Here is a 27,172-nt window from a genome sequence, read left to right as displayed (position 1 = left end):
GTGGTGAGGCAAGCGCCACTCCTTTTGTACAGGCATCATGGCACTGCACACACACATGGAAGAGGCAGTTTGTGGTATGACAGCACAACACTTCTTTCATTTTGACACTGGCGGACCCGACGGATGCTTCTGGTCCAACTGCAAAAGGAAAAAGAGAGAGGAAAGCATGGCAGCTACGGTTCTCCTTATTTCCTGGGGAGAAGAAAATGGATTTTCCCTTTTATTTCTGTTATGTTATAAACTGCCTGTGTGTTTATAAATAAATAAATAACATAAAATCTAAATCTCTAAATCTAAATCCCAACAATATACCCCTGAGTAAAATATATTGCTCCCTCTTTCTTTCTTCCAGGAGACAGATTCCCTCTTTCTTTCTTCCAGGAGAAATATTTATGTAGTACATTGTTTGCAATAGAAGCATCATATATTAAAACCACAGGTGTTATTCTAAAAGAAAAAAAAAAACAAAGCCAGATTTAAATATGTGACACTTAAGAAAAAATTCTCAGATTCTCTATGAGAGAAAAAAGACAGACAAACATCCTTCTCCAACCTTGCCATCCTCAGAGATGTAGACCCTTCACCTCCCAGGACTCTCTTAGACATCATGGTCACCACTAGTCATTCTGAAACTCAAAATCCATAGACCTTGAGAACTCCCAAATCAAGATATGGCTGACTTAGCACAATTTTCTTCTTTTATTAGCAATTAACAATACAGTGGAATAACTATAGAAGCAAAATGCATACAGTCTGTCTGTCTGTCTATCTACCTATCTATCTATTGATGTGCAGCTGGATAGCGTAGTGGTTAGAACACCGCCTCTGATGCGGGAGACCAGGGTTCAAATCCCGGCTGGCACCTAACTTACCAGTAGGGGTCCTTGGGCAAAGATCCCCTAACGCTTCACCTGCCTACCTCAAATATGAGAGTGACACGAACTAAGAGTTACGTCGGCTCCGATGTCACCCGGATTAACAAGGTCCATGCCAAATGTTGGGGAACCAGGACAATCTGATGATAAGTGGGCTACTGGAACAAACCATACATGGATGAGACAAGAAAACCTGGAATTGATGGAATGCTACTACAACAGTAGACCTAATGAAAGGTAACTATGGATGGACGGAAGACCTACATCCACACTAACTGAGAAACAACTAGTTACCCAATACTTCAACATAGTGAAGAGGAAGCTGCTCTCACAACTTGAGACAGACCATCTACACATTACATCCCAGACTCAAGAAGACCCAGAAGAACAGGATGTGCAGCCAACACCTGAAGCTGGAACGTCACTGGAACGTCATTGCCAACCCCTCCATTACAGACCACAGCAGCTGATATGAGGCATTAGATCATGGATAAACTAGCTACTGTCAACCCTCAAGAGCAATTACCAAGGCTCAGTGGAGAAGTACCATCAGAGAGTACGCTAGAAGATGCCAATAGAGCCCTCACAACAATTCCTACTACCACCATAACTCAAACTAATGAACTTGTATATGCTATAGCTGCTGTAATCCTGGAGATGCTTGGCTACACGGTTAAGAAGAACAGCAGTACATTCCCCCCCCCCGCCAGAAAATGAGGTTCAAGGCTAAGATCAAGGCAACTCGGAGAGAAGTTAGTCAGCTGGTGGAACTACAGGGGTGTGAAAATTAAGGATAAGACTCAGTTACTGAAAAAATACAAGGGCCTGACTCCATTTGAAGCCCTAGAGTCTGCTAAACAAAGGCTCACAGCACTGGCTGCCAGGCTAAGGAGATACACTAGAGAAGCAGAGGCCAAGAACATAAATGCCCTATTCTCCAAAGAACCATCCAAGGTGTACTCCCAACTACAGTGCAACAACATAGTAACAGCAGAGCCACCAACAGCAGAAACTGAACAATATTGGAAGAACATATGGAGAAAGAGAAGACACATAACACCAGTGCAAAGTGGCTGCAGGACCTGAGGGCAGACCACAGCAATCTCCCAGAACAGGAACCAGTCACTATCACAGCAGCAGACATCAAACAGCAGGTCAAGAACATGAACAACTGGACAGCACCTGGCCCAGACATGATCCAAACCTACTGCCAAAGAAACTAACAGCAGTGCATGAATGCCTAGCAGCACAGATGAACCAGCTGTTAGCAGCAGGCTCCCACCCAGACTGGCTAACACAAGGGAGAACAGTGCTGATCATTGAAAGGGAACAGCACCATCCAATTACCGACCAATAACCTGCCTCCCACAACTTTCCACAACATGGAAAGTCCTATCAGGCATCATAGCCACAAAGCTACAGGGACCATATGGGCCAGTACATGAGCACAGCTCAGAAGGGCATTGGGAACAACATCACAGGCTCAAAACACTAGTTGCTCATAGATAGAGCAGTTGCACAAGACTCAAGGTCTAGACAGACCAATCTGAGCACAGCCTGGACTGACTACAGGAAAGCCTACAACTCAACCCACACATGGATTTGTGAATGCCTGGCGCTATACAAACCTTCATCAAGAATTCAATGGGACTGTGGAAGACAACACTGGAAGTCAACTCAACACAGCTCGCACAAGTGGCCATCAAGTGCGGCATATACCAAGGACTGGATATGGATACAAGTTCAAGAGTGGAACTATCATCAGCCACCTCCTCTACATGGATGACATCAAGCTGTATGCTAAGAGTGAACGAGACATCAACTCACTGATCCACCTGACGTGGATCTACAGTGAGAACATTGGGATGTCATTCAGACTGGAGAAGTGTGGCCAGATGGTAGTAAGAGAGGGAAGGTAGTTAAAACTGATGGAGTGGAACTACCAGCAGGCCACATAGCAGACATACAGACCAGCTACAAGTACCTTGGTATCCCACAGTCATATGGGAACCGTGATAAGGAGGCAAGGAAGACAGCAACATCCAAGAACCACCAAAGGATAAGACAGGTCCTGAAGAGCGAGCTCAGTGGGAAGGACAAGATCCACGTCATCAACACATATGCCCTGCCAGTCATCAGATACCATACCAGTATAGTGAGCTGACCAAAGGAGGACATGGAGGCTGCTAATGTGAAGATCAAGAAGCTCCTCACAATGTATGGAGGTTTCCAACCCAAGTCCAAAACCCAGTCTGTACACCAGCAGGAAAGAGCACAAGCGGGGTCTGATGAGTGTCAAAGCCACTGTCCTGGATGAAACCCAGAACATCCAGGAGTACCTCAGTAAGATGGCACCCAAAGATGAGCTGCTGAGAGAATGCCTGAAGCAGCAGCAGACATGGGAGGAAGTTCAAGGAGAGGAAGTACCATGGCAAGAGAAGCCCCTGCATGGGATGTACCAGCGACAGATAGCTGAGGTGGCTGACACTGGGGAATCCTACCAGTGACTGAAAAGAGATGGACTAAGAGACAGCACTGAGGCACTGATCATAGCAGCACAAGAATAGGCACTACGCACCAGATCCATAGATGCAGGGGTCTACCACACTAGACAGGACTCAAGATGCAGACTGTGCAGAGAGGCCTCAGAGACAGTCCAACACATAGTGGCAGCGTTAAGATGCAGGCAGAAACAGCATACACTTAAACTGCACAATCTAGTAGCTGGCATTGTGTACAGGAACATCTGCACGGTGAATGGGCTAGACCCTCCCAAGTCCAGATGGAAGATTCCACAGATAGTCATGGAGAATAACAGGGCTAAGATCCTGTGGGACTTCCAGATCCAGGCAGGCAGGCAGGTACTGGCCAATCAACCAGACATCATGGTAGTAGACAAGGACCAGAGGACAGTGGTGGTGATAGATGCAGCAGTGCCAAGAGCCAGCAACATCAGGAAGAAGGAGCATGAGAAGCTGGAGAGGTACCAGGGCCTGAAGGAGGAACTAGAGAGGATGTGGAAAGTAAAGACTAAAGTGGTCCCAGTGGTGGTAGGAGCACTTGGGGCTGTGACTCCTAAGCTGGGAGAATGGCTCCAACAGATCCCAGGAACAACATCAAAGCTCTCTGTCCAGAAGAATGCAGTGCTAGCAACAGCTAAGATCCTGCACAGAACCCTCAGACTCCAGGCCTCTGGTAGAGGACCCAAGATTGAGGAAGACACATACCACCCATTGGGGTGAGAGGGGAATTTTTTTACACACACACACACACACACACAATAAATAATTTATAATAATCTATAACTTATCTATGAATCTGGAACTGGGTAGCAGACAATCATTATTCCCTTTGTTTTACAAAGTAGTTACTTTAAACCAAGTGAAGAAAAAAATCATCTTTTGGTGGGGAGCGGTTCAATTTTTCTATTAGAGTAATTTTCCAGCATACTTGCCACTATATGGAAATATTCAAATCCTTTCTTGTTTTACAGAATCTTGCTACTACCTGTCAGACTATATGCTGGTCTAAGACCCTAATAAAGTTGCTCTGATCTTGTCAGGCTGCAAGAAAACTATCAACTCTTCATGTTTCAACGTGTTTGGATAATTAAAGAAAAAAACATAGCAAGGATCTAATATAATGGCCTGAGTTGTGATTTGTCCTATTTTAATAAACATTTCAGTCCAAAAAGATGGGGGGGAAAGATAATCAATCATATTAGTTTTCAAGAAATCCAAACTTATAGCTTGGATCCATTCACAGATGGACTTTTCTAACAGAAACACACCAGATTTTAGAAGTCACCTTGAGGAATTTCTGGCCTGATGACCAGTAAAACAGCTCCATCTGCCTGGGCCAACATTTAATCATTTCAAGTTCTATATAACCAAAGAAAACCCGTTTTCAGGTCTATCTTCTGCAAATGAAGGAGTTTCATCATGAACCACAATCAAAATCCTGCTTCTCTGGGACCCTGAGAAAACATCAAAAGGTCCTGCCGTTGGGGACAATTAGAAGGCAGACAGTTATTCATACGTTGAGGAACAATGTATGAATATTGCAAAGTACACCAGGAAATATAAGGCAGGATGTCTCTTCTCCCCAAAGATAGAACAGTTAGCCCCTCTTTTTCCAAGGATCATACTTAATTCTTATGGGAAATTTCCTGCACAAAGGAAAATACATATTTGAATTCAAGAGCTGTTAAGGAAGGAACAACAAATTGTGATGATTCTGTCACACCCTGTAGGCATTTGCTGAACTCAAAGGCATTCAGAAAAGGACACAACTTCTTTGGGAGGTGGCAAAAGGTACAGTAAATTTATCCAGGTTTCCCCACCCTCCAGTAAAAAAAATTTTTTTTCATCTGGGATCAAGAAACTGCTAATCTCTGACTCCATCTGCTCAACTCGTCTTACAACATAGATTCATGAACAGTCACTGTGTTACCTTTCAGTATTGAAATAATTTAAATATTTAACGGGGCATTTTCTGGGATGGCACGGGAAAAGAGAAGAATTGATAAAGCAGTGGCAAGTGGGCAAACAAGTGTGCCTTGGTTTCAGTGTTCTGAGAATAACAATGCATCCATGTTCTGACCAGTTAATGTTGCATAAGAAATATTATAAGCTTTGGTTTATGAAGTACTGGAACACCTGAGAATGCATACAAATAAATATGTACAATATAAATACTTGGTGCAAGCTGCTCTTAAAAGACATTTCTGCACATCTCAAAAAACATATTTACAACTGTCATATAAAAAATTACTCCAACCTATTCAGGACTGTGCATCTCAGCAGTTTTAAGATTTCACCTATCCTATTATTTTCTAAAGTGCACGTTGCTAGCCAAGAAAAATAAATCCAAATTATTCAGTTTAATAATGAAGGTATTTATAACAAAACCAGCAGAAACCTCAGAGAGAGTTTTCCTCCATTGATTTTTCCATTCTTTCTCAAAACCATCTAACTCAGAATCATCCTGCAAGAATTACAAAATGCTAATCCACGCTCCAAATAAAATAAATAAAAAACAGATTGCTAAATAAAGCAAGAAACTAGTTCCTGCACAAATTCTACAGCTATTTGGATTAAGCACAGGTTATTTATGTATCTATCTATTATTCCTATCTTTATGTTGCTTCTGTCTAATTGTCTCTAATTAGCTTACAAATCCACAATAGAAAAAACAGTAACAACAAAATAATCCAGTAACAATCAAAATTTACACCAAGACAGTCATGGTGCCTATTGTGGCCTCGTGAGATAGGAATCTGAAATCTGACTAGTTGGACATTAAACTTGTATCATTCCAGTGCTTTCTTGCAGTGAGAAAGTCTTGGAGATCAAGCTGAATCTTTATAAAAGGTCCCTTTTTTTCCTTGGCAACACTCCTATACCCTTGCCAGCTGCAGAAACTCCCTGCAGAAAGTTTTTCCTTCTAGGGGAATTCATTCACGGGGAAGGAAGAAGCTTTGTCTTTCATATCTCATATTCTCAGCATAGACCAGAAGCAACTTTCTTAGATTCTTGCAGAACCCTTCCCAGCTCTACCTGAAGGTCCTGGGAAATTAACCTCAACCCTTTGTATGTGAAGCCCAAGCTCTGTCCCCAAGTTCTGGAGACACGAGTGTCCAAGAGGCAGGGCAAGGTGGGACAAATGAGGGAACAAGCATTGCAACACGAGCTCCACCCCTTCCTTATGTGTGTCATGACACTGCATGCATGTGAGGGGTGGAGCCTGTGTTGCAAAGTTGTGATGTTCATTTCATCATTCTGATGAAACTGTCAAATGCCATGGACATCTCTGGCTCTGCCTCATTCAAGAGGGGAGAGATGCTTGTGGAGTTTTTGCCAGTCTTGTAAAAGGTACTGTACAAGACTCTGGCAGTGAGAGACTGCACTGAAAAAAGAAGAGCTACCAATTAACCTCATGCAATGGATTAGGGGTGTAAAGCATTTTAACTAATGTCACAAGAACACAGCGGAATTTATTAGACCAGTGCTTGGATTCAATGGGAAAAGATATTTTGAAGCACCTCTAGGTGCCTGTGTAGCACCTCTTAGCAGCTCTTTAAACCAAGGGTGTCTTGTCCCAGGATTATACTGTGGCTGCCTAAGAAGCAGCTGCTTTAAAAGTTGCCAACAGGTGCTCCTGAATAAGCATCCATGCTCCAAAGTACTTTATTTCCCCTTGAATCCCAAACCTTTATCATATGAAAATAGTCATTGGTTATTTCTTCTGCTTTATATGAATAATCATTCAAACTTGTAGCTAAAAGACAGGAAATGTTTCTTAATAATGCACAAAATGTTTTGAAATTTAAATATCTTGTTTTGAGTGCAATAGTGGATGACCCACCTTGAATGTCAAATAGATGCTCTGAGCACAATCAGGAGAGTAACTTGTTTTGTGTTCAATGTACAATCTTCTGCATTTGCAGAGATCCAGTTCATAACATCTTGCATATCTCTATTGTCTTGTTGCTCATCAATGCTGTTTTGTATAGTATCATTTTTAATTACGGCATGCTCTGCATAATTTTGAATAAAAAGCAAACCAGTAAAATGAAACTTCTAAGAGAGCAGAAAAGGACTATGGTTAAACTAAAGAAACGAGGATAAAGGCACTATATTAATCAGTATATTAATTAATTCTGCACATTTTTGTCATGACTAACAAAATCTGGTAATTTTTTTTAAAAAATCCTTCATTTGTAGATGATCCAAGCAAATGCAAATACTTCATTTTAGAAGAAGCATTTAAAGACTAGCTTAATCTTTCAAATGATTGTCAGTGGTACTCTTGAAGGTGTCCTCACCAAATAAAGTGAGACAGGAATCTCCTAAGACAATCATTTCAGTGGTAAGATCCCCCTGGTCTCTTAGTCCTTGTCATTTTTAAAAACTACACCTCTATAATTTCAAGGTTAAGGTTGCAATACAAGTAAGAGGCAAAAGTGCGACTCCCACACAAGCATGACATTATTTTGATAACTTTGGGCCACCACACAACCTACCCTAAGGGGTTTATTATAAGAACTAGAGAGGCTGAATTAATGTATGCTAACTTTCCTCTAGGAAAGGAAGAAAAATGCAATTATGGACAGTAAATTAAAAATATTAGGCAAATAATAAATTCATAGAGCATCTTAGTAATTTGCACTGCTGTCAGTTTTACTTTCTTTTTATTCTATTTTTACATTTTTATGCATTTATTTTATTAAGCTGTATTTTACAAGCCATTCAGAGAGCTTTGGCTAGAGGTTAATAAAGAAATGTAACACACTTACTGTAAAAACATCAAAGCTTGCATAAAAGTAGTTAATTTAATTTGCTTGATGAACTTAATAATCACTTTTATATTTTTAATTGGCTCAGTGTGTTTTTTGTTGTATTTTTTTTAACCACAGTTTAAAATGAAACTGTTTTCATTTATTGTAATGTGAGTTGGCTTGTCAGCCTATATCCTAAAAGATTGCTTATAAATCTTTTTAGAAATCAATTAAACAATTCAATATAATGAGCTTAATTGTTTGATTTTTAAAAAGATTTATAAGCAGTCTTTTAGGACAATACACATATAAGCACACACACTCCAGCCGTTCAATTGGATTATTAACCCTCATTTGTGTTAATAATGTGAGATTTTATGTAATGTGATTTCACAGCTTTAAGACTGAAGCATATCTTTTTATGTTAACTTGTAAACTCTTCTCTTCTTTGGTCCAGATTCCATTCTGCTTTCCTTTTATTTATATTATATTATATTATATTATATTATATTATATTATATTATATTATATTAATTATACTATATTGACAACCCAATGTTACAGTGTGCTGTGAAAACGCCACAACGGCAGCCAGGCACAAGAGTGAGGGTTAGGGTTAGAATTTCACATATCCTGCCCTTTTGTGCAAGTTATGTCTTCAAAATCTTGTACCCACTTTTTAAAAAAATAATTATTTAATCGTGGTTTACTCCCAACCACGTCCATTTAAGGACTGCAGTCACAAATGGGACCATCTGTAATGTGAGCATCCTCTAGAGATAAGAGCTGTTTAATGCACCAATTTCAAAGACTGAAATTTAGAGCAATGGGAAAACTGGGGGGGGGGAGTTACGCACAGAACAATCTATACATGTGATTTACACAAAAGTCTACTTAAATTGTGAATATTAATAACATACATTACACTTGGTTACTAGATTTTTAAAATGTTGGCAAAGATTTAAGCAGTTTCACAAGATCATGACATGGGCAGGAAAGATACGTGTAGAAGCAAGGAGGTAAAATCTGCATTCTATGTAGAAGCCTTCATACAATCTCTAGAATCTACCATAAGGCACATTTTCAAACCTCTCACAAAAAGTCAAGTATCTTCTCCTTTACTTAAGAGAAAGTAGAAGGGAACCCTGTTGTTTATGAATCAAAAGTAAAAGTAAATGCCATATCAATGCTCTATCAGATTTCAGGCAACAATCAGAATCCAAAAATCATAAACCATACCTAAACAGAAAGGAAGATGGGGGAATATCATGCCACCTCTGTTTCGTAAGGCCATTTGAATATTCTAGACATTTGGAAAATGCACCAAGAACATTATTTTTAAAATAAAAATATTGTGGTGGGAATAATTCAGACATCCTAAAAATATATTACTTACTCCAACGTTCTGCAACAGATCTTATTGTATCATTGATAAAAGGTGGGATGGTTTTCTCTCAAACATCCCTGCAAGTTAAAACCATGAATTTGATTTAAATTGGCAAACAAATAGTTTAAAAGCCAAGTGAGTGCTTTGATGATGAAAAAGCAGAAGCCAGCCAGCCAGCTTTACACATCCAGCTATCAAAAGGCCTTTACATCCTTCTGGGCGTCCGCAGGACATTTGTATGTAGCAGATGGCAGCCACAACCATACAATCAAAGCCTCACCCGTTTTTTACATACACTGCAGATGTGACACAGATAAAAAGGGGCAGGGCTTCAACCATGAAGTCATGGATACCATCTTGAGTTTGTTCAGCCCCCCATCAACACCCCAGTATCTCCCAAACAAGAATAAAATGTCCAGCAATTAGTAGCCGTGCATCCTCCAAGGTTAGCCTGAGCAAACCATCAGACCCCATTTTTCTGTCACTTCTTTTGAGGTGAGCACCCAGTTACATCAATTCAGCCCCTTTGTACTTACAATAAAATCACCAACCCTGCCTGGCTGCCCTCCGTACTGACTGCTGACCCCAAACAACTAAAATATGGCAGTGCAGGCACACGACTTTTAGAATTACAATCTAGGACTGCGGCGCTCCCCACTCCTGGGGAATTTTGCAACTAAAACAGAAAGGTGCCCTCATTTGGTCAGGGGATCGAGGTTGTTCACAAGCCACAAGTAAACAGAGATGGCTTCAATTTCAATTGCAAAGGGCTGAGCCATCTCATTCCAACACCCATTCAGACAACCACTGCTTGCAGCGAGTTTGCTGTTCCTCCAGCTCCAGGGTCTTGGTTTCATGTAAAATCTCCGGACTCGGGACAGCAGGGAGATCTTCCTGCTTCTCTTCCTCCTCTGCCCAGATGCCCTTGTCTTTCAGTTCCTGGATCAGCTCATCCAAGCAGCGCGTAACGTGCTGAGGGACCCAACTGCTGTCGAAGGAGGGAACGAAGGGGTCTGGAGCGATCACTTCGATTAGCTCCTTGCCGGTTGGGATGCACAAATAGTACGCATGGAGCATCATCCGATAGGGAGCGCTGTCCTTCTTAAAGCTGTACGTGAAGTCCCCAACAATCGGGTGCCCGATGGCACTGCAGTGGACTCGGAGCTGATGGGTTCTTCCTAAGAAAGAGGATGTACAAGGAAATCAAGCTTCCAAGCAGGAAACCTGGGCTGTTTGTGCAAGATTATTTCCAGTTTTCCAGTGATGACCTTGTGCAACAACATGCACGTTCATCAAGAGTGCAGGAAGTTGCCTATGGCCATTTACCAATCTGTGACTTAACATCGCCTTCTGGAGTCATTCAGCCACTGCTGAGGTGATATAAAGCTGTCCTCATTACTGTTACTTTGACATAACGGCTGTACGATGCTAGAAGCCACTAGAAGCCACCTGTGGAGAAAGAGCCTAAAACGGTTTTTCCGAGCATAGGGCAGTCCTTGGCTGTTGGGTGGTATGACAAACACCACGTTCCCAAAAGTAATTCCACAACAAAAAAATCTGATTTAATGTTATTTACACTGAATGTTTCATTAAAATCCAGTATATTTTATGGCAGCCACCACCACATAATCAAAGCTGTCATCTTGACTTTTGGTCTCCCTGTAGACCCTCCCCATTTTATAATGGAGAATGCTTTAGTTAATTACTATCTTTAATAACCGAACATTAACACTGCAACTGGGTAAGAACTTTTGGAGTTCCCTGGTGTGCCTCTGGAGTCTCAGGCTGGACCTCTCTGCCTTCTACAGAGCAGAGTCCATCTTGGCTCAGGTGCCAGCTCTACAGAGGGCCAGATATTTTTCAGTTTACCCAGACACAGGATGGAGCCTTGGATCTCTTATGCTCAAGGTTGATGCTGTACTACTGAGCAACGCAAAATGGTGTCTTATGTTAAGACCTTAGAGTTCAGCATTCAGACTCACCAAAGTTTCTGCCAGAAATCTTTCCCAGCACAATCTGGAGATGCTAAGAACTGAACCTGTGACCTTCTGCAGGCAAAACCATTGCTCTACCTCTGAGCTTTAGACTCTCTGCAACCCCATCTCCAGTTTTTGGATAACACTGGGCTAAGAAGTCACCAGTCTCAGTCTGAGACAAAAGTTGCCCTCCATAATTTTTTATCCTGAAATACACAGCAGTAGATAGTTCTATACAATCAAGACTAGAAAACTGGCTTCAACCCTAACTTTTATACTACCATGTCCTGGAACAAAGCAAGTAGTTATTTTTGTTCAGTGTGTACATACTGTCATCTTGCCAACAGAGGCTTGACTAATATGTATATGTCACAGAACTACTACTATTTATTTATTTATTTAAATTTATCAACCACCCAACTCCAGTGGACTCTGGCAGTGTACAAAACTAGAAAAAAAAACATAAAAAACAGCTAAAAGCATAAAACCAGATTAAAATGATCCAATATAACAACCAAAATTGGGGCTGCAACAGAGAAGGCACGCTTCCTAGGTCCCACAATGGAGGGGACCTGGAGCATCCCCACTCTGCTGAAACTTACTGGGCAGGCAGAAACAACTGAAGACAAGCTGTCTCTCAGATATCCAGGCCCTATGCCAATTATATACTAAAGGATCTTGTTTTATTTCATGAAGTGTAACCATTTTACCATTTCACATCTGGAAGAAGGACTTTTTAAAATGCATTCAATATTTATATTCCTCACCTTCCAAACTGGCAAGAATGTAGGTAACTCTAAAACTGTTCATTACTTAAGATAACAATATTTATAATATAATAGAATTCTTCACCCATTCATTCATTTGAAATAATTACAGGTGGAACAATTAAAGTTTAAACTAAAAAAAAGCCTCCTGCTTTTCTATCACAGATCACATCAGCAATGCATGTAATTTTGAGGTTTACTTTTTAAATGGCTTTAGCATCATTTGTGCATGTGCTAACCAAGCCTGAAGAACAATAAACAAACAATCCAGCACGGAAGGGTTGAAACTGTGACATCTCTTCTGCCTGGCGGGAAAAGAATTTTGTGCTAATTCTGGGGGAGAGAAGTCTGTACCTGTAAGAGGCTGCAAAAGCACTTTTGTGGCTGGCTCTCCACTGTACAACCCATGTTCAAGGACTGTGAGTTCTGACTGGCAAGGTTTCGGGTTTTTGCAACCTGTTAAGAATTAGACATTGTTTTTAATAACAAATAGTAACGTTAATTCAGCAGTTTCCAAAACTTTAGCATATAGTCCATCAAGGTACATTTCACTAATATACTCTTGAATTCTGTGGTACACACCAGCTGATACAAAGTCTGTTTTCTAGGAGGAGGAGGGTATTTTTCTAGGATTATGTATTCAGCCAGCAGTCATATGTAGTCCTCATAAGTAGACAAACTATTTAACTATGGTTTGTTTTCTTTGCTAAGTTTAAACCATTATCTGAATACTTAAACTATCATTAAGGATTAGTTGAAAACCAAGATGTCTTAAACTTGGCTCACAAACAGTTTGATGCACTGACATTTGCCTTAAGTTAGGTACAAAGCAGTTAAAGCACTAAAGAGTACAAGGAAAGAGAAATCGTAAGGATAGATTATTGTTTAAAAGGCAGAAAGCTGCCTGTTCCTGAATCCAGCTACAAAGTCATCTGATTAGATTGTATTTCCTGGTAGAAGTACTTCAGGGTTTCAGAAAGCATTTTTCCAGTTCTACCTAGCGGACTGGACTGAGAACTTTCTGCAGCCAAAGCAGGTACAAAGTAATGAAACATACAGGGCAGAGTGAAAGTAATTAAATGTGAAGAGAAAGAAAATCTATTAGTAGACCTAGCTATCCTAGTGTCAGGATCTACGCAAACCAGATTCTTCGATTGTTTTATATGCTTTAATTACTAATTATACTTTTACTTTAATTGCTAAACATAGATCAATAGAGTAATGCTGGGAATGTTATTCTAACCGTTTGCTTGACCTGCCATAAGGGGGGGAAGGAGGAGGCCAGGTGTCGTTATCTCTATCTTCAGCCAGACATCCAAGGCCAGGACGTGTGAGAACTGGTGGAAGGCGCGAAGAGCTGCAAGTGGGAATAGAACCCTAGAAGGGGGGGAAGTTGGGCTTAAAAAGACAAGGCTTTGCTATGTTGAGGCAGACTCAACAAACTATGATGCTGTGCGCTTCTCCTAAAATAAAGAAATCTGTAATGGAACTTTTTGGTCTCCAGAGGATTTACTGAACTTTGGGATTGAGTGTGCAGACTCTGACATTTTGCCCTGATTCTCGGAGCGAACTGGGTGAAAAAGTGGGATCCTCGTGTTTTTTGGAAGACGGGGCAGCTGCAATTTGCAGATGGAATTTATTTGGGACCTGAGCAGTCAGGAAGAACGGAAACTGCAGCAACAGCTTGCAGCATGAACAAATCCCTAGAATTGGACCCAGAGTCCCTTAAAGACATTCCTGAACCCTACAGGGATTTACAGGCTGTGTTCAGCAAAGAAGCAGACACACTGCCTCCCCACAGAGACACTGACTGTGCCATAGAGATTCAGCCAGGAGCTAAATTCCCAAAAAGAAAACTTATTCAATGACCCAAAAAGAGCTTGCTGCTCTGAGGGAATTTATAGACACAAACCTGGCAAGGGGATTTATACAACCAGCTAAATCAAACATGGCAGCTCCCGTGTTATTTAGGGAAAAGAAAGATGGAAGCTTGAGGCTCTGCACGGATTACAGGGGCCTCAATGCAATCTGCAAAGAAAATAAATATCCCCTCCCGTTAATGAAGGATCTGCTTGCTCAACTTTCAAAAGGAAAAATATTTACTAAATTGGACTTAAGGGAGGCATATTTCAGAGTAAGAATTCGCAAAGGGGACAAGCATTTCACGGCTTTTTCAACTCCTTTTGGCTGCTATGAATACAAGGTCCTCCCGTTCGGGCTTTCGGGAGCGCCCGGGGTATTTATGCAACTAATTAATGAAGTGCTACATGAGCATTTATATCAAGGAGTGCTGGTTTACTTAGATGACATCTTGATCTACTCTGACAACCTAAAGGACCATGTAAAATTGGTGAGGACTGTTCTGAAAAATTGTTGAAAGCTCAATTATATGCCAAACTGTCAAAATGTGAGTTTCATAAAAAACAAGTAGACTACCTGGGGTATCGCATTTCTAAGGCAGGAATTGAAATGGACCCTGCTAAAATAAAAGATGTTTTGGGTTGGGAACCACCTAAAACTAGAAGGCAATTGCAAAGTTTCTTAGGCTTTGCCAATTTTTATCGCCAATTCATTCCAAACTTTGCACAAGTGGCTTTGCCATTAACAGATCTACTAAAAACAAAAGGCAAAGTGATGGCTAAAGCTCAAAAACCCGGGGCCCCGATAACATGGACAGAAGAGTGCCAAAGAGCTTTTGAGGCTCTGAAAGTTTTATTTACAGCAGAGCCAATTTTGAAACACCCAGACCCTGACAAGCCTTTTGTAATACAGGCCGATGCCTCAGACGTAGCAATTGGAGCTGTTCTGCTCCAAAAAGATGAAGAGGATGCACTCAAACTCTGTGCTTATATTTCTCGCAAATTTACTGAGACAGAAAGAAGGTGGCTTGTTTGGGAAAAGGAGGCTTTTGCAGTACGCTGGGCCCTTATGACCTGGAGACATCTCCTAGAGGGAGGAGCCCAGCCATTTGAAGTATGGACAGACCACAAGAATTTGGAGTCTCTTACAGCTCCAAGAAAGCTGTCTCCTAAGCAAGTACGCTGGGCCCAATTCTTCAGTCGCTTTAACTTCACTTTAAAATTCATACCAGGGGAAAAAACTTTTTAGCTGATGCATTGTCAAGATTGCCTCAGCATAACAGCCAAAGAGAACAGGTGGTAGCCCCGGTAATTCTTAAAGCACCACCTCAACTAGAACCTGGCTCAGTAGCTCTAACCAGGTCTCAGACAAAACTCCAGAAACAAAAACCTACCACCGACCTACTCCAAAAGATAAATGCTGCTTTGGATTCTGATGAATGGTTCCAGAATAATAAAAATACTTTAACCCATGAGGACCAAGCTTGGTGGATGGGAGACAAGCTTTATGTGCCACTTTCATTTCGTAAACAAATTCTAGAAAGGGGACATGATGACAAGTCTTCAGGCCACTTTGGATTTATAAAAACCTTACACCTTCTGCGCAGGCAATTTTGGTGGCCAACAATGAGAAAAGACATTTCTGACTATGTTTCTACATGCCCTGTGTGTGCAATGTCAAAAAAGAGAGGGGGAAAACCTCTTGGCCTTCTTCAATCTGTATCATCTCCAAAAAAACCTTGGGAAGAAATTTCCATGGACTTTATTGTAGACCTACCTCTGAGTAATCACAACACAGTGATTTGGGTTGTGGTGGATCTATTTTCTAAACAAGCACATTTTATTCCATGTTCATCAATTCCAACTGCTAAAAAATTAGCTAAACTATTCATTGCACACATTTACCGCCTCCATGGCGCCCCCAAGAGGGTGATTTCAGATCGCGGGCCACAGTTCACCTCCAAATTTTGGAAGGAATTTCTTACATTACTTGGATCTAATCAAGCTTTGAGTTCCAGTTTTCATCCGGAGACTGACGGATCTACGGAGAAAATTAACTCTTTATTGGAACAATATTTAAGATGTTTTACAAATCATCAGCAGGATGATTGGTCTGAGCTCCTTCCTTTTGCTGAAGTAGCTTATAACAACACAGTGCATCAAAGCACTGGATTTACACCATACAAAATAGCATCTGGCCAGGACTTTCCACCTTTCCCAGAATTGCCTCTTAAAAACCTGCCTGAACTCTCAGCAGACCAATGGATAAACAACATTATAACTTTATGGCCACTAATTGTAAAATCTCTAGAAAAGGCAAAAAGCCAGCATAAAAAATTCGCCGATAGAAAACGCACTGCAAACCCACCTTGGAAGGTAGGCGACCTAGTCTGGCTTTCTACAAAAAACTTAAAATCTTCCCAACCATCCAAAAAACTTGCTCCAAAATATGTGGGTCCTTTCCCAATTGAGAAAGTTATAAATCCTGTGGCATTTAAGTTATCTTTGCCAAAGCATTATAGAAATATCCATCCTGTTTTCCATGCAAATTTGTTGAAAGCATTCAAACCCTCTGAGACATGGCATCCTGATCCATCTCCACCAACACCTGTCATGATTGAAGGACAAAGTCACTTTGAAGTAAAAGACGTTTTGGACTCTAGAAAACATAAAGGCAAACTCCAGTACCTGATTCAATGGAAACATTTTCCCAAAACCCATCACGAATGGGTGGACAGTGTTAATGTTAAAGCACCTAAACTACTTCTTCGTTTTCACTCAAAGTACCCTGACAAGCCTAAGTAAACATTTTAATGTTCATTCTTGTATTTCTATTTTCTTTTTCAGATTTTCTTCCGAATGTAGGCACATTCGTTCTATTGGAGGGCGGCATGTCAGGATCTACGCAAACCAGATTCTTCGATTGTTTTATATGCTTTAATTACTAATTATACTTTTACTTTAATTGCTAAACATAGATCAATAGAGTAATGCTGGGAATGTTATTCTAACCGTTTGCTTGACCTGCCATAAGGGGGGGAAGGAGGAGGCCAGGTGTCGTTATCTCTATCTTCAGCCAGACATCCAAGGCCAGGACGTGTGAGAACTGGTGGAAGGCGCGAAGAGCTGCAAGTGGGAATAGAACCCTAGAAGGGGGGGAAGTTGGGCTTAAAAAGACAAGGCTTTGCTATGTTGAGGCAGACTCAACAAACTATGATGCTGTGCGCTTCTCCTAAAATAAAGAAATCTGTAATGGAACTTTTTGGTCTCCAGAGGATTTACTGAACTTTGGGATTGAGTGTGCAGACTCTGACATTTTGCCCTGATTCTCGGAGCGAACTGGGTGAAAAAGTGGGATCCTCGTGTTTTTTGGAAGACGGGGCAGCTGCAATTTGCAGATGGAATTTATTTGGGACCTGAGCAGTCAGGAAGAACGGAAACTGCAGCAACAGCTTGCAGCATGAACAAATCCCTAGAATTGGACCCAGAGTCCCTTAAAGACATTCCTGAACCCTACAGGGATTTACAGGCTGTGTTCAGCAAAAAAGAAGCAGACACACTGCCTCCCCACAGAGACACTGACTGTGCCATAGAGATTCAGCCAGGAGCTAAATTCCCAAAAAAGAAAACTTATTCAATGACCCAAAAAGAGCTTGCTGCTCTGAGGGAATTTATAGACACAAACCTGGCAAGGGGATTTATACAACCAGCTAAATCAAACATGGCAGCTCCCGTGTTATTTAGGGAAAAGAAAGATGGAAGCTTGAGGCTCTGCACGGATTACAGGGGCCTCAATGCAATCTGCAAAGAAAATAAATATCCCCTCCCGTTAATGAAGGATCTGCTTGCTCAACTTTCAAAAGGAAAAATATTTACTAAATTGGACTTAAGGGAGGCATATTTCAGAGTAAGAATTCGCAAAGGGGACAAGCATTTCACGGCTTTTTCAACTCCTTTTGGCTGCTATGAATACAAGGTCCTCCCGTTCGGGCTTTCGGGAGCGCCCGGGGTATTTATGCAACTAATTAATGAAGTGCTACATGAGCATTTATATCAAGGAGTGCTGGTTTACTTAGATGACATCTTGATCTACTCTGACAACCTAAAGGACCATGTAAAATTGGTGAGGACTGTTCTGAAAAAATTGTTGAAAGCTCAATTATATGCCAAACTGTCAAAATGTGAGTTTCATAAAAAACAAGTAGACTACCTGGGGTATCGCATTTCTAAGGCAGGAATTGAAATGGACCCTGCTAAAATAAAAGATGTTTTGGGTTGGGAACCACCTAAAACTAGAAGGCAATTGCAAAGTTTCTTAGGCTTTGCCAATTTTTATCGCCAATTCATTCCAAACTTTGCACAAGTGGCTTTGCCATTAACAGATCTACTAAAAACAAAAGGCAAAGTGATGGCTAAAGCTCAAAACCCGGGGCCCCGATAACATGGACAGAAGAGTGCCAAAGAGCTTTTGAGGCTCTGAAAGTTTTATTTACAGCAGAGCCAATTTTGAAACACCCAGACCCTGACAAGCCTTTTGTAATACAGGCCGATGCCTCAGACGTAGCAATTGGAGCTGTTCTGCTCCAAAAAGATGAAGAGGATGCACTCAAACTCTGTGCTTATATTTCTCGCAAATTTACTGAGACAGAAAGAAGGTGGCTTGTTTGGGAAAAGGAGGCTTTTGCAGTACGCTGGGCCCTTATGACCTGGAGACATCTCCTAGAGGGAGGAGCCCAGCCATTTGAAGTATGGACAGACCACAAGAATTTGGAGTCTCTTACAGCTCCAAGAAAGCTGTCTCCTAAGCAAGTACGCTGGGCCCAATTCTTCAGTCGCTTTAACTTCACTTTAAAATTCATACCAGGGGGAAAAAACTTTTTAGCTGATGCATTGTCAAGATTGCCTCAGCATAACAGCCAAAGAGAACAGGTGGTAGCCCCGGTAATTCTTAAAGCACCACCTCAACTAGAACCTGGCTCAGTAGCTCTAACCAGGTCTCAGACAAAACTCCAGAAACAAAAACCTACCACCGACCTACTCCAAAAGATAAATGCTGCTTTGGATTCTGATGAATGGTTCCAGAATAATAAAAATACTTTAACCCATGAGGACCAAGCTTGGTGGATGGGAGACAAGCTTTATGTGCCACTTTCATTTCGTAAACAAATTCTAGAAAGGGGACATGATGACAAGTCTTCAGGCCACTTTGGATTTATAAAAACCTTACACCTTCTGCGCAGGCAATTTTGGTGGCCAACAATGAGAAAAGACATTTCTGACTATGTTTCTACATGCCCTGTGTGTGCAATGTCAAAAAAGAGAGGGGAAAACCTCTTGGCCTTCTTCAATCTGTATCATCTCCAAAAACCTTGGGAAGAAATTTCCATGGACTTTATTGTAGACCTACCTCTGAGTAATCACAACACAGTGATTTGGGTTGTGGTGGATCTATTTTCTAAACAAGCACATTTTATTCCATGTTCATCAATTCCAACTGCTAAAAAATTAGCTAAACTATTCATTGCACACATTTACCGCCTCCATGGCGCCCCCAAGAGGGTGATTTCAGATCGCGGGCCACAGTTCACCTCCAAATTTTGGAAGGAATTTCTTACATTACTTGGATCTAATCAAGCTTTGAGTTCCAGTTTTCATCCGGAGACTGACGGATCTACGGAGAAAATTAACTCTTTATTGGAACAATATTTAAGATGTTTTACAAATCATCAGCAGGATGATTGGTCTGAGCTCCTTCCTTTTGCTGAAGTAGCTTATAACAACACAGTGCATCAAAGCACTGGATTTACACCATACAAAATAGCATCTGGCCAGGACTTTCCACCTTTCCCAGAATTGCCTCTTAAAAACCTGCCTGAACTCTCAGCAGACCAATGGATAAACAACATTATAACTTTATGGCCACTAATTGTAAAATCTCTAGAAAAGGCAAAAAGCCAGCATAAAAAATTCGCCGATAGAAAACGCACTGCAAACCCACCTTGGAAGGTAGGCGACCTAGTCTGGCTTTCTACAAAAACTTAAAATCTTCCCAACCATCCAAAAAACTTGCTCCAAAATATGTGGGTCCTTTCCCAATTGAGAAAGTTATAAATCCTGTGGCATTTAAGTTATCTTTGCCAAAGCATTATAGAAATATCCATCCTGTTTTCCATGCAAATTTGTTGAAAGCATTCAAACCCTCTGAGACATGGCATCCTGATCCATCTCCACCAACACCTGTCATGATTGAAGGACAAAGTCACTTTGAAGTAAAAGACGTTTTGGACTCTAGAAAACATAAAGGCAAACTCCAGTACCTGATTCAATGGAAACATTTTCCCAAAACCCATCACGAATGGGTGGACAGTGTTAATGTTAAAGCACCTAAACTACTTCTTCGTTTTCACTCAAAGTACCCTGACAAGCCTAAGTAAACATTTTAATGTTCATTCTTGTATTTCTATTTTCTTTTTCAGATTTTCTTCCGAATGTAGGCACATTCGTTCTATTGGAGGGCGGCATGTCAGGATCTACGCAAACCAGATTCTTCGATTGTTTTATATGCTTTAATTACTAATTATACTTTTACTTTAATTGCTAAACATAGATCAATAGAGTAATGCTGGGAATGTTATTCTAACCGTTTGCTTGACCTGCCATAAGGGGGGGAAGGAGGAGGCCAGGTGTCGTTATCTCTATCTTCAGCCAGACATCCAAGGCCAGGACGTGTGAGAACTGGTGGAAGGCGCGAAGAGCTGCAAGTGGGAATAGAACCCTAGAAGGGGGGGAAGTTGGGCTTAAAAAGACAAGGCTTTGCTATGTTGAGGCAGACTCAACAAACTATGATGCTGTGCGCTTCTCCTAAAATAAAGAAATCTGTAATGGAACTTTTTGGTCTCCAGAGGATTTACTGAACTTTGGGATTGAGTGTGCAGACTCTGACACCTAGAGGCAAAAGCACTTGGCTGGATTCCCCGATTCTCTGACATGCAATAAATCACCATTTGTGAAAGCAGAGGAGCAAAGGGACACAAGGGGTCATAGCAGCCTACCATCAGTGCCTTCAGTGCACATCATATGAGTCAGCCCCTCAGTTGTATTCTTCCCAATGGCAAAGCAGATTGTCCTCTTTGCCTCCTGGATGTGGCCTCTCACCTGTCCAAACGGAAGACATTTTACAGCAGTGACTTACAGTGGCACATTGGTTGGTTTGTTAGATTTGTTATCCTGCCTTTCCTCCAAGAACTCAAGCCAGCATACATCATCCTCTCATTTTTCCCTCAACAACCATGTGGTGTAGGCTGGGCTAGGAGGGTGGAAGTAACCCAGAATTCGTAGACGATCTGGATGTCCCCCTCCTATTCCAGCAGCCTCACCATTACCCCACCCTGGCTATATGAAATGTCATCACTGCTGTTAAGAACAATACAAGGTAATACAAAATCATATCTGTAGAAATGAGAAATCAGTATGATGTGTGTAAGTCTACAGAACTAGAGAATCTGAATTTTATTCATTCGTTCGTTCAGTTTATATAGCTGCCCGTCTGATATTCATGACTCTGAGCAGCTTACAATTAAAACATAAGCAGTACCAAAACAACAAAAAATAAAGCAACAATTAAAAACCACACAGTACAGTCACCAAGAGAGTACAGTCAGTCAAGAACAGTACAGCCATTTTATGGGCTCCACACTCTTTGATCCCCAGGCCAGGTGGCAAAGCCAGCTCTTCAGACCCTTCCGGAAGGCCATTAAGGTCACAGCTAGCCTGTCCTTGGGCAGAATGATGTTTCATGGGGTGGCTGCAGCAGCAGAAAAGGCCCTCCTCCTGGCTCCTATAAGATGACATTCTCTAGTGGATGGAACCCACAATGAGCCTCTTCTGCCAGAGCTGATGAGACAGGTAGATGTCACTGGAGAGAGGTGGTCCCTCAAACAGTCCAGCCCCATGGCACATAGGTTATCACCAGTACCTTGAACTGGACCCAGAAGCAAATTGGTAACTAATGCAGTCATGGAGCAGAGGCGTAACATGCGCAGGCTAGGTGCACATGTAACTGCCCGCAACGCTGCATTTTGCACCAACTGACATTTCCAAATACTCTTCAAGGGCAGCCCCAAGTAGAGTGCAGTAATCTATACAGGAGGCAACCAGGGCATGAGTGACCAACCATAGAGTCTCCTGATCCAGGACTCCCAGATTGCAGCCAGGTCTGTCTAGGAACTGCAACCCCATCCAGAACCAAAGACAGTAAATTCCCAGATCCAAGTGGTCCCTGAATCCAAAGCCACTCAGTGTTGCCAGGGATGAGCCGAAGCCTGCTGTTCCCCATCCAAACCCCTACAGCCTCCAGACACCAAGACAGGATATTGGCAGCACTGCTTACTTCACCAAGGGCAGAGATATATAGCTAGGTATCATACCCCATGGCTATGGATGACATGGCAGCACCATGCCCTCTCTCAGAGAAGAATTTACCACTGCTGAAACCCAGCCACGTCACATCCCTGGAAGTTTTTACCAACCAAGAAAGGCATGGATTTTAGCCTCCTTTACATCAGAACTTCCCTTATTATATGAAACATTTTTTCTTATCTCCTGAACAGACTACTACTCAGCAACGTCCATCCCCTTCATTCAAAATGTAAGCATTCAGAAAGGTTTTCATTTCCATCTACAACCCAGAAAACACTGCGGTCTGTCTGTCATATAGAAACCCCAAATTGATCACTGTCTTTAATATAATGGAAAGAACAAGAGTAGTTTACCAATGCAAGGTAGGCCTTGGCGACTGTCCGATTCTTGAAACACTTGTATACACTGCCAGCTGCCTCTCTGTTCAGGGCCACGCAAAGGGCCCCACTGGTGGAGAAATCCAGTTGGTGGCAAAACCTAAATCAAAAAATATCCAAGAGGTATTTTCATATGTAAACTCAATTAAAAATATTTGTAAACCCTTATTTATAATATAGAGTTATACGTGCCCTGGCCGAGGTCTAAAAGACTGTCCATTTCTGGTTTAGAGCCAAGGTATTTGAAGGACTGCGCTTCTTAGTGGGATTACAGCTGTGGCTTTTTTGGAGTGGCACCATATTGCTGCCTCTCTTTCAGAAGCAAATAGCAACTTACCTGAAATTGTGGTAAAAAATTAAAACACAACCAAATCCAATCCGGAGAGGGCAAAACTAGTAACATCAGAAAAATATAAAGTGGGCAGCGTAACAACAATTGGAGTATTGCTCCCAAAGGTCATTTAAAACAAACTGTATATGCTTTGAGAAGCCAGCAGTACAATCCTCAGCAGGAGCATCAAGCAGCTACAGAGAAGACCCTGCTCCTGTTCAACTCAAGGATTGCTCCAAACAGGAAGTGCTTCAATAGACAAATAAAGGAAGTAAAGGTAACATTCCCAAATGTAGCAGCATTTGAACTAAGCATCAGTGCTGGACTGGTTACCCTCTCTTAGCAGAGGTGAATAAAGAAGGGACTTGAGGTCTCTTCATGATCAGGATCAACCACCCTGCCTCTCAGAGACCTAACCACTTACCGGAAGCCATAGTAAGTGCCTGGATCAGCAAGTTCTGGAAATCGGTATTTCAACTGACTCTGCAGAGTCAGCTTTTCATACCACATCTTGCTGTCGATGCGGACATCCCAGTGCTTGTTGACCACGATGAAGTCCGCACTTTGGTACAAGATCGACAGATTGTCAATACTCACAGGCTCCATAGCAGCAAACCCTTTGGAGAGCAAAAAAGGAGGCTCTGAGCTTCCAGACCTGTTATACTCTATTTCAGGAGAGGTGTGACAAATACAATTAACACCATGAAAGGAATATAGCATCCTCTAACCCAGGGGTTTTTCTGGCTATCCCAGAAATGTTTAGGACACTGTTAAGGTTTTCCAGTGGGAATGGGAAATCACTCTGCACATGTCCCTTAACTCAGTAAAGGAGCAGCAAAGCACAAAACCAAAGTCATATGAATGGCTACTGAAGTTCAATGATAAAGAGAGTTCTTCCACCAACAAAGTTAAAAACTGTATGAGTAAATGGATGCAGAATTTGGATGTACAGTAGTAATAGTTATGCAAAATGGGAATTTCAATGGAAGAAGACTATTCCATTTACACCAAATATCATACTTAGAGAAAACTGGTATAAGTTTTCTCTTAACATCCCTCTTAACATTCTACAAGTCCCTCAAGACCCAGCTATGTGATCAGGCCTGGAGGTTTCTGGGAACCAGGGAGATTTTTGCAAAGGTTCTCTTACTATAGTTAACATCATCTTCTCCTATTTTGTGTGTATAGTTTTTTGTAGTTTTAATTATTGTTTTATGTGTGTTTATTGGTTCTTTTTAATTGAGTGTTATACACCGCCCAGAGAAGCTGGCAGGAAGTTGCAAGCCCCAGGCAGGCTGGCAGGCAGGCAAGTGGCTGCTGCTGAGTGGGAGAGGGAATGGGGGAGTGCAAGGGAGTGCAGGGGAGGGTCAGGAGGGTGTGCGAGCATGTGAAGGGGTTGCCAAGAGCCATTGTGCAGGTTGGGGAGGATGCACGGCAGTGTCCGAGAGGTGCTGCAGGGGTCGGGGAGGGTGTGCAGTGGTGCATGAGACACCACACAGGTCAGGGAGGGTGCACAAGGCTGCACAAGTGGCCGGCGTGGTGCAAGCACCGAGGGGCTGGGGAACGGTGCACGGGTGGGAGAGACTTACCCAGCAACCTGCGAACTTCCCTGCCAGCTTTGACATAGAATTTAATTCAATTTGAAAATCATTTTTACATTATAATTTTATACACAAATTTGTTTTACATCCAACATTTGGGTTTCTCCTATAAAGTCTACATATTTCAGTTTTAATTAGAATAGTAGTATGGACATAATTTATTAGTTCACAAGTAAATTTTATAATGCATACTGTGCTGACTACTTTTCCTGATTTTATATTCTACTTAGAATGTAATAGTGATTTTCAAGTTTTTAAAAATATATTTACAATCAATCAATATTGAGCATTTTTAATTTCTGTGATACTTGAAAACACCTTTATTCCCTTGTATTCTACTCTTTTACTCCTTATTTTTTCTTTTATTACAAGTTTCTTCTTAAAATATTCAATAAAAAGAGATTAAAAAGAAGAGAGTACTTTTAGTCTCCTCTGCTTTGAACTCATTAGTTTCCTTGGCCTTTGCCTGCAAGATAGGAACAATAGTACTGATTTACAGCACAGAACTGTCATACAGGACTTCTGGGTGAGGAATGGCAAGCTAACAGTGTCCAGACATCTCTGCAGCCACAACTGAAGGACCGGCCCCACAGAACCTCTCCAGAAAAGGAGAGGACAGGAGATTACCCAATTGTGCTCCAGACAACTGCTCCTTGCAAGGAGACTGGGCAGCAATTTCCTGTGGGTTTGAGCTGTGGGAGATGAAAGGAAGCCATCAACCTGAAAGGAAGCCATCAACTTCTCAGTTACAGCGCAGCCTTTTTAAGGACACTGGGTTCATTAACCTCACTTTCGAATCATTTTCAGAAATTAACTATTTAACTATCTTAAGGCTAATAGAGATCTTCAAAACAAGAAGTTTGCAAAGCCACCTGGTGAATTTACCTTCACTCCAGAATAAAAAAAATTATTAACTACAAGCTTAAGAATTTAAAGAATTTGAAATAAATGACAAAAAGCTAAATAAGATCTTAAGAAAGTTATAAACAAATTAAGGGACCAGACAAATTTGGAATATTAGGACTTTTGTTATAAGATTTAAGAGCCTGATGCTCTTTGTCCTGCATTAAGACTTGCACGTGGAAATGATCCACTCACAGTGGAATTCTGTACGTGCTTATCTGGGGATAAGTCATTCTAAGCACAACCGAAAGGACAGAATGCGAAAGCATCTCAGAGGCCATCTAGTCCCATCAGTCTCTGTTGACCACTTCACACGGCAGCTTGTTTCACGGTTGAGGGATCTTATCGCCAGGAAATCCCTCCTAATATCTTATGCAGCACATGAAGCCATAAATATGACGGGTTTGGTTTGGGTTTATTTCTTACAAAATGCATATCCTGCTCTCGTTCACAAGACTCGGGAAGATTCAGTGGGTTGTGCGAACCCAGTTGCTGTAATTTTAGAGTTGCGGTTTAGGGCAGAAGCGGCAGCCTGAGGCCACGGGGCCGCACGGCTTTTTGCCCGTCGTACCTGTGAAAACCAACAGCGCAAAACCCCGTCGCCTGACCCGCAACACGCATCAGACCCGTGAAAGCCATGCCGTTCTCCCGCTGCCCAACAAGGAAAAGCCCGCATCCTGGCCCAGCCTGCGTGGGAGGCAAGGGGGTCCCCTCTGCCCCGCAGCCACGCCCGGGGGGGCCGCCCCGCCCCGCCCTGCCCACCGGCTCCTGGGCACGCCTCCCGCGGGCGGCCGTTTTCGGAGGGGGTGCCCGAATTCCGGGCGAGCCCCGGCCCAAGGAAACGGCTGCCCGCCGCGCAGGGGGCCTGTCTAACAGGGGCCACCCGCCCCGTTATGAGGAAGCAAGCTCCCTGGCGAAAGAACTCTGCGCGTGGGCAGGAGCTCTGCTCCGCGTCCGTCCTGCGTCGCCCGCCCGCCGCAAACTCGGCTTCCCCCTCCGCCCCCCACGCCCTGGGCCTTCCCGCGGGTCTCCCTGCAAGGACCACAGGTCCCACCTCGCTTGGCCTGCTGAGGCGCCGGGACCCGCGCTCCGGACTGAGGGGGCGGCACCGGCGGCCCAGCCTCCGCGGCGGGTCCCGCCTTTCCCAGTCGCGCGGGGGCATTCAGGGAGCCGGCGTGGCGCGCCCCTCAGCCGCGAAGAAGGGCGCTCCCTCCTCGGCCGGTCTCAGGCCCTCAGAGGCGCGCTCCTCGCCCGCGCGCGCCCCCGCGGCAGCCGGGGGCCAGCGAGCGACCCACCTGCCCGAGCCTCGGCCTTTGGCTAAGGCGGCCGGCCGAGCGCCGCCCCCTCGGCCCGCGCGGGCCAATCAGCGCTCCCCTGGGCGGGCCCCGCGGGGAGGGGA

General features: G+C 42.6%; 1 protein-coding gene across 2 annotated transcripts; it reads right to left on the bottom strand.

Moving 5' to 3' along the window:
* On the bottom strand, positions 1-27,115 carry RPUSD1 (RNA pseudouridine synthase domain containing 1). Of its 2 annotated transcripts, XR_015798234.1 has the most exons (8): positions 26,828-27,115; positions 23,694-23,886; positions 22,915-23,038; positions 21,196-21,298; positions 12,639-12,740; positions 9,394-10,719; positions 7,242-7,413; positions 1-138 (listed from the first exon to the last, which is right to left on the bottom strand). XR_015798234.1 is itself a non-coding variant. In XM_088152610.1 (6 exons), exons 2-6 carry the CDS (start codon positions 23,873-23,875, stop codon positions 10,322-10,324), a joined length of 909 nt encoding a protein of 302 aa, XP_088008736.1. In that variant the 5' UTR covers positions 23,876-23,886; positions 26,828-27,115; the 3' UTR covers positions 7,683-10,321. The 2 variants fall into 2 exon arrangements, 1 of the variants encoding a protein (XP_088008736.1); XM_088152610.1 differs by lacking the exons at positions 1-138; positions 7,242-7,413 and having other exon boundaries at positions 7,683-10,719.
* Between the last annotated feature and the right edge of the window lie 57 nt (positions 27,116-27,172).

The sequence above is a fragment of the Python bivittatus genome, unplaced genomic scaffold (genome assembly GCF_059951505.1).
Source record: "Python bivittatus isolate LINGU-HERP-01145 unplaced genomic scaffold, Pbiv_v1 ctg000030_np1212, whole genome shotgun sequence".
NCBI classification, from domain to species: domain Eukaryota; kingdom Metazoa; phylum Chordata; class Lepidosauria; order Squamata; family Pythonidae; genus Python; species Python bivittatus.
Note: the sequence above shows the minus strand (reverse complement) of the source record. Positions and strands in the feature narration are given on the sequence as shown.

Excerpts from the sequence above, each read along its gene's own strand:
- RPUSD1 (XM_088152610.1), bottom strand. The coding sequence starts at position 23,875 with ATGGAGCCTGTGAGTATTGACAATCTGTCGATCTTGTACCAAAGTGCG. Across the intron at positions 12,741-21,195 it reads GTGCACTGAAGGCACTGATG|GTTGCAAAAACCCGAAACCT; the intron begins GTAGGCTGCTAT and ends AATTCTTAACAG. Across the intron at positions 10,720-12,638 it reads GCTTTTGCAGCCTCTTACAG|GAAGAACCCATCAGCTCCGA; the intron begins GTACAGACTTCT and ends CCTCTTTCTTAG.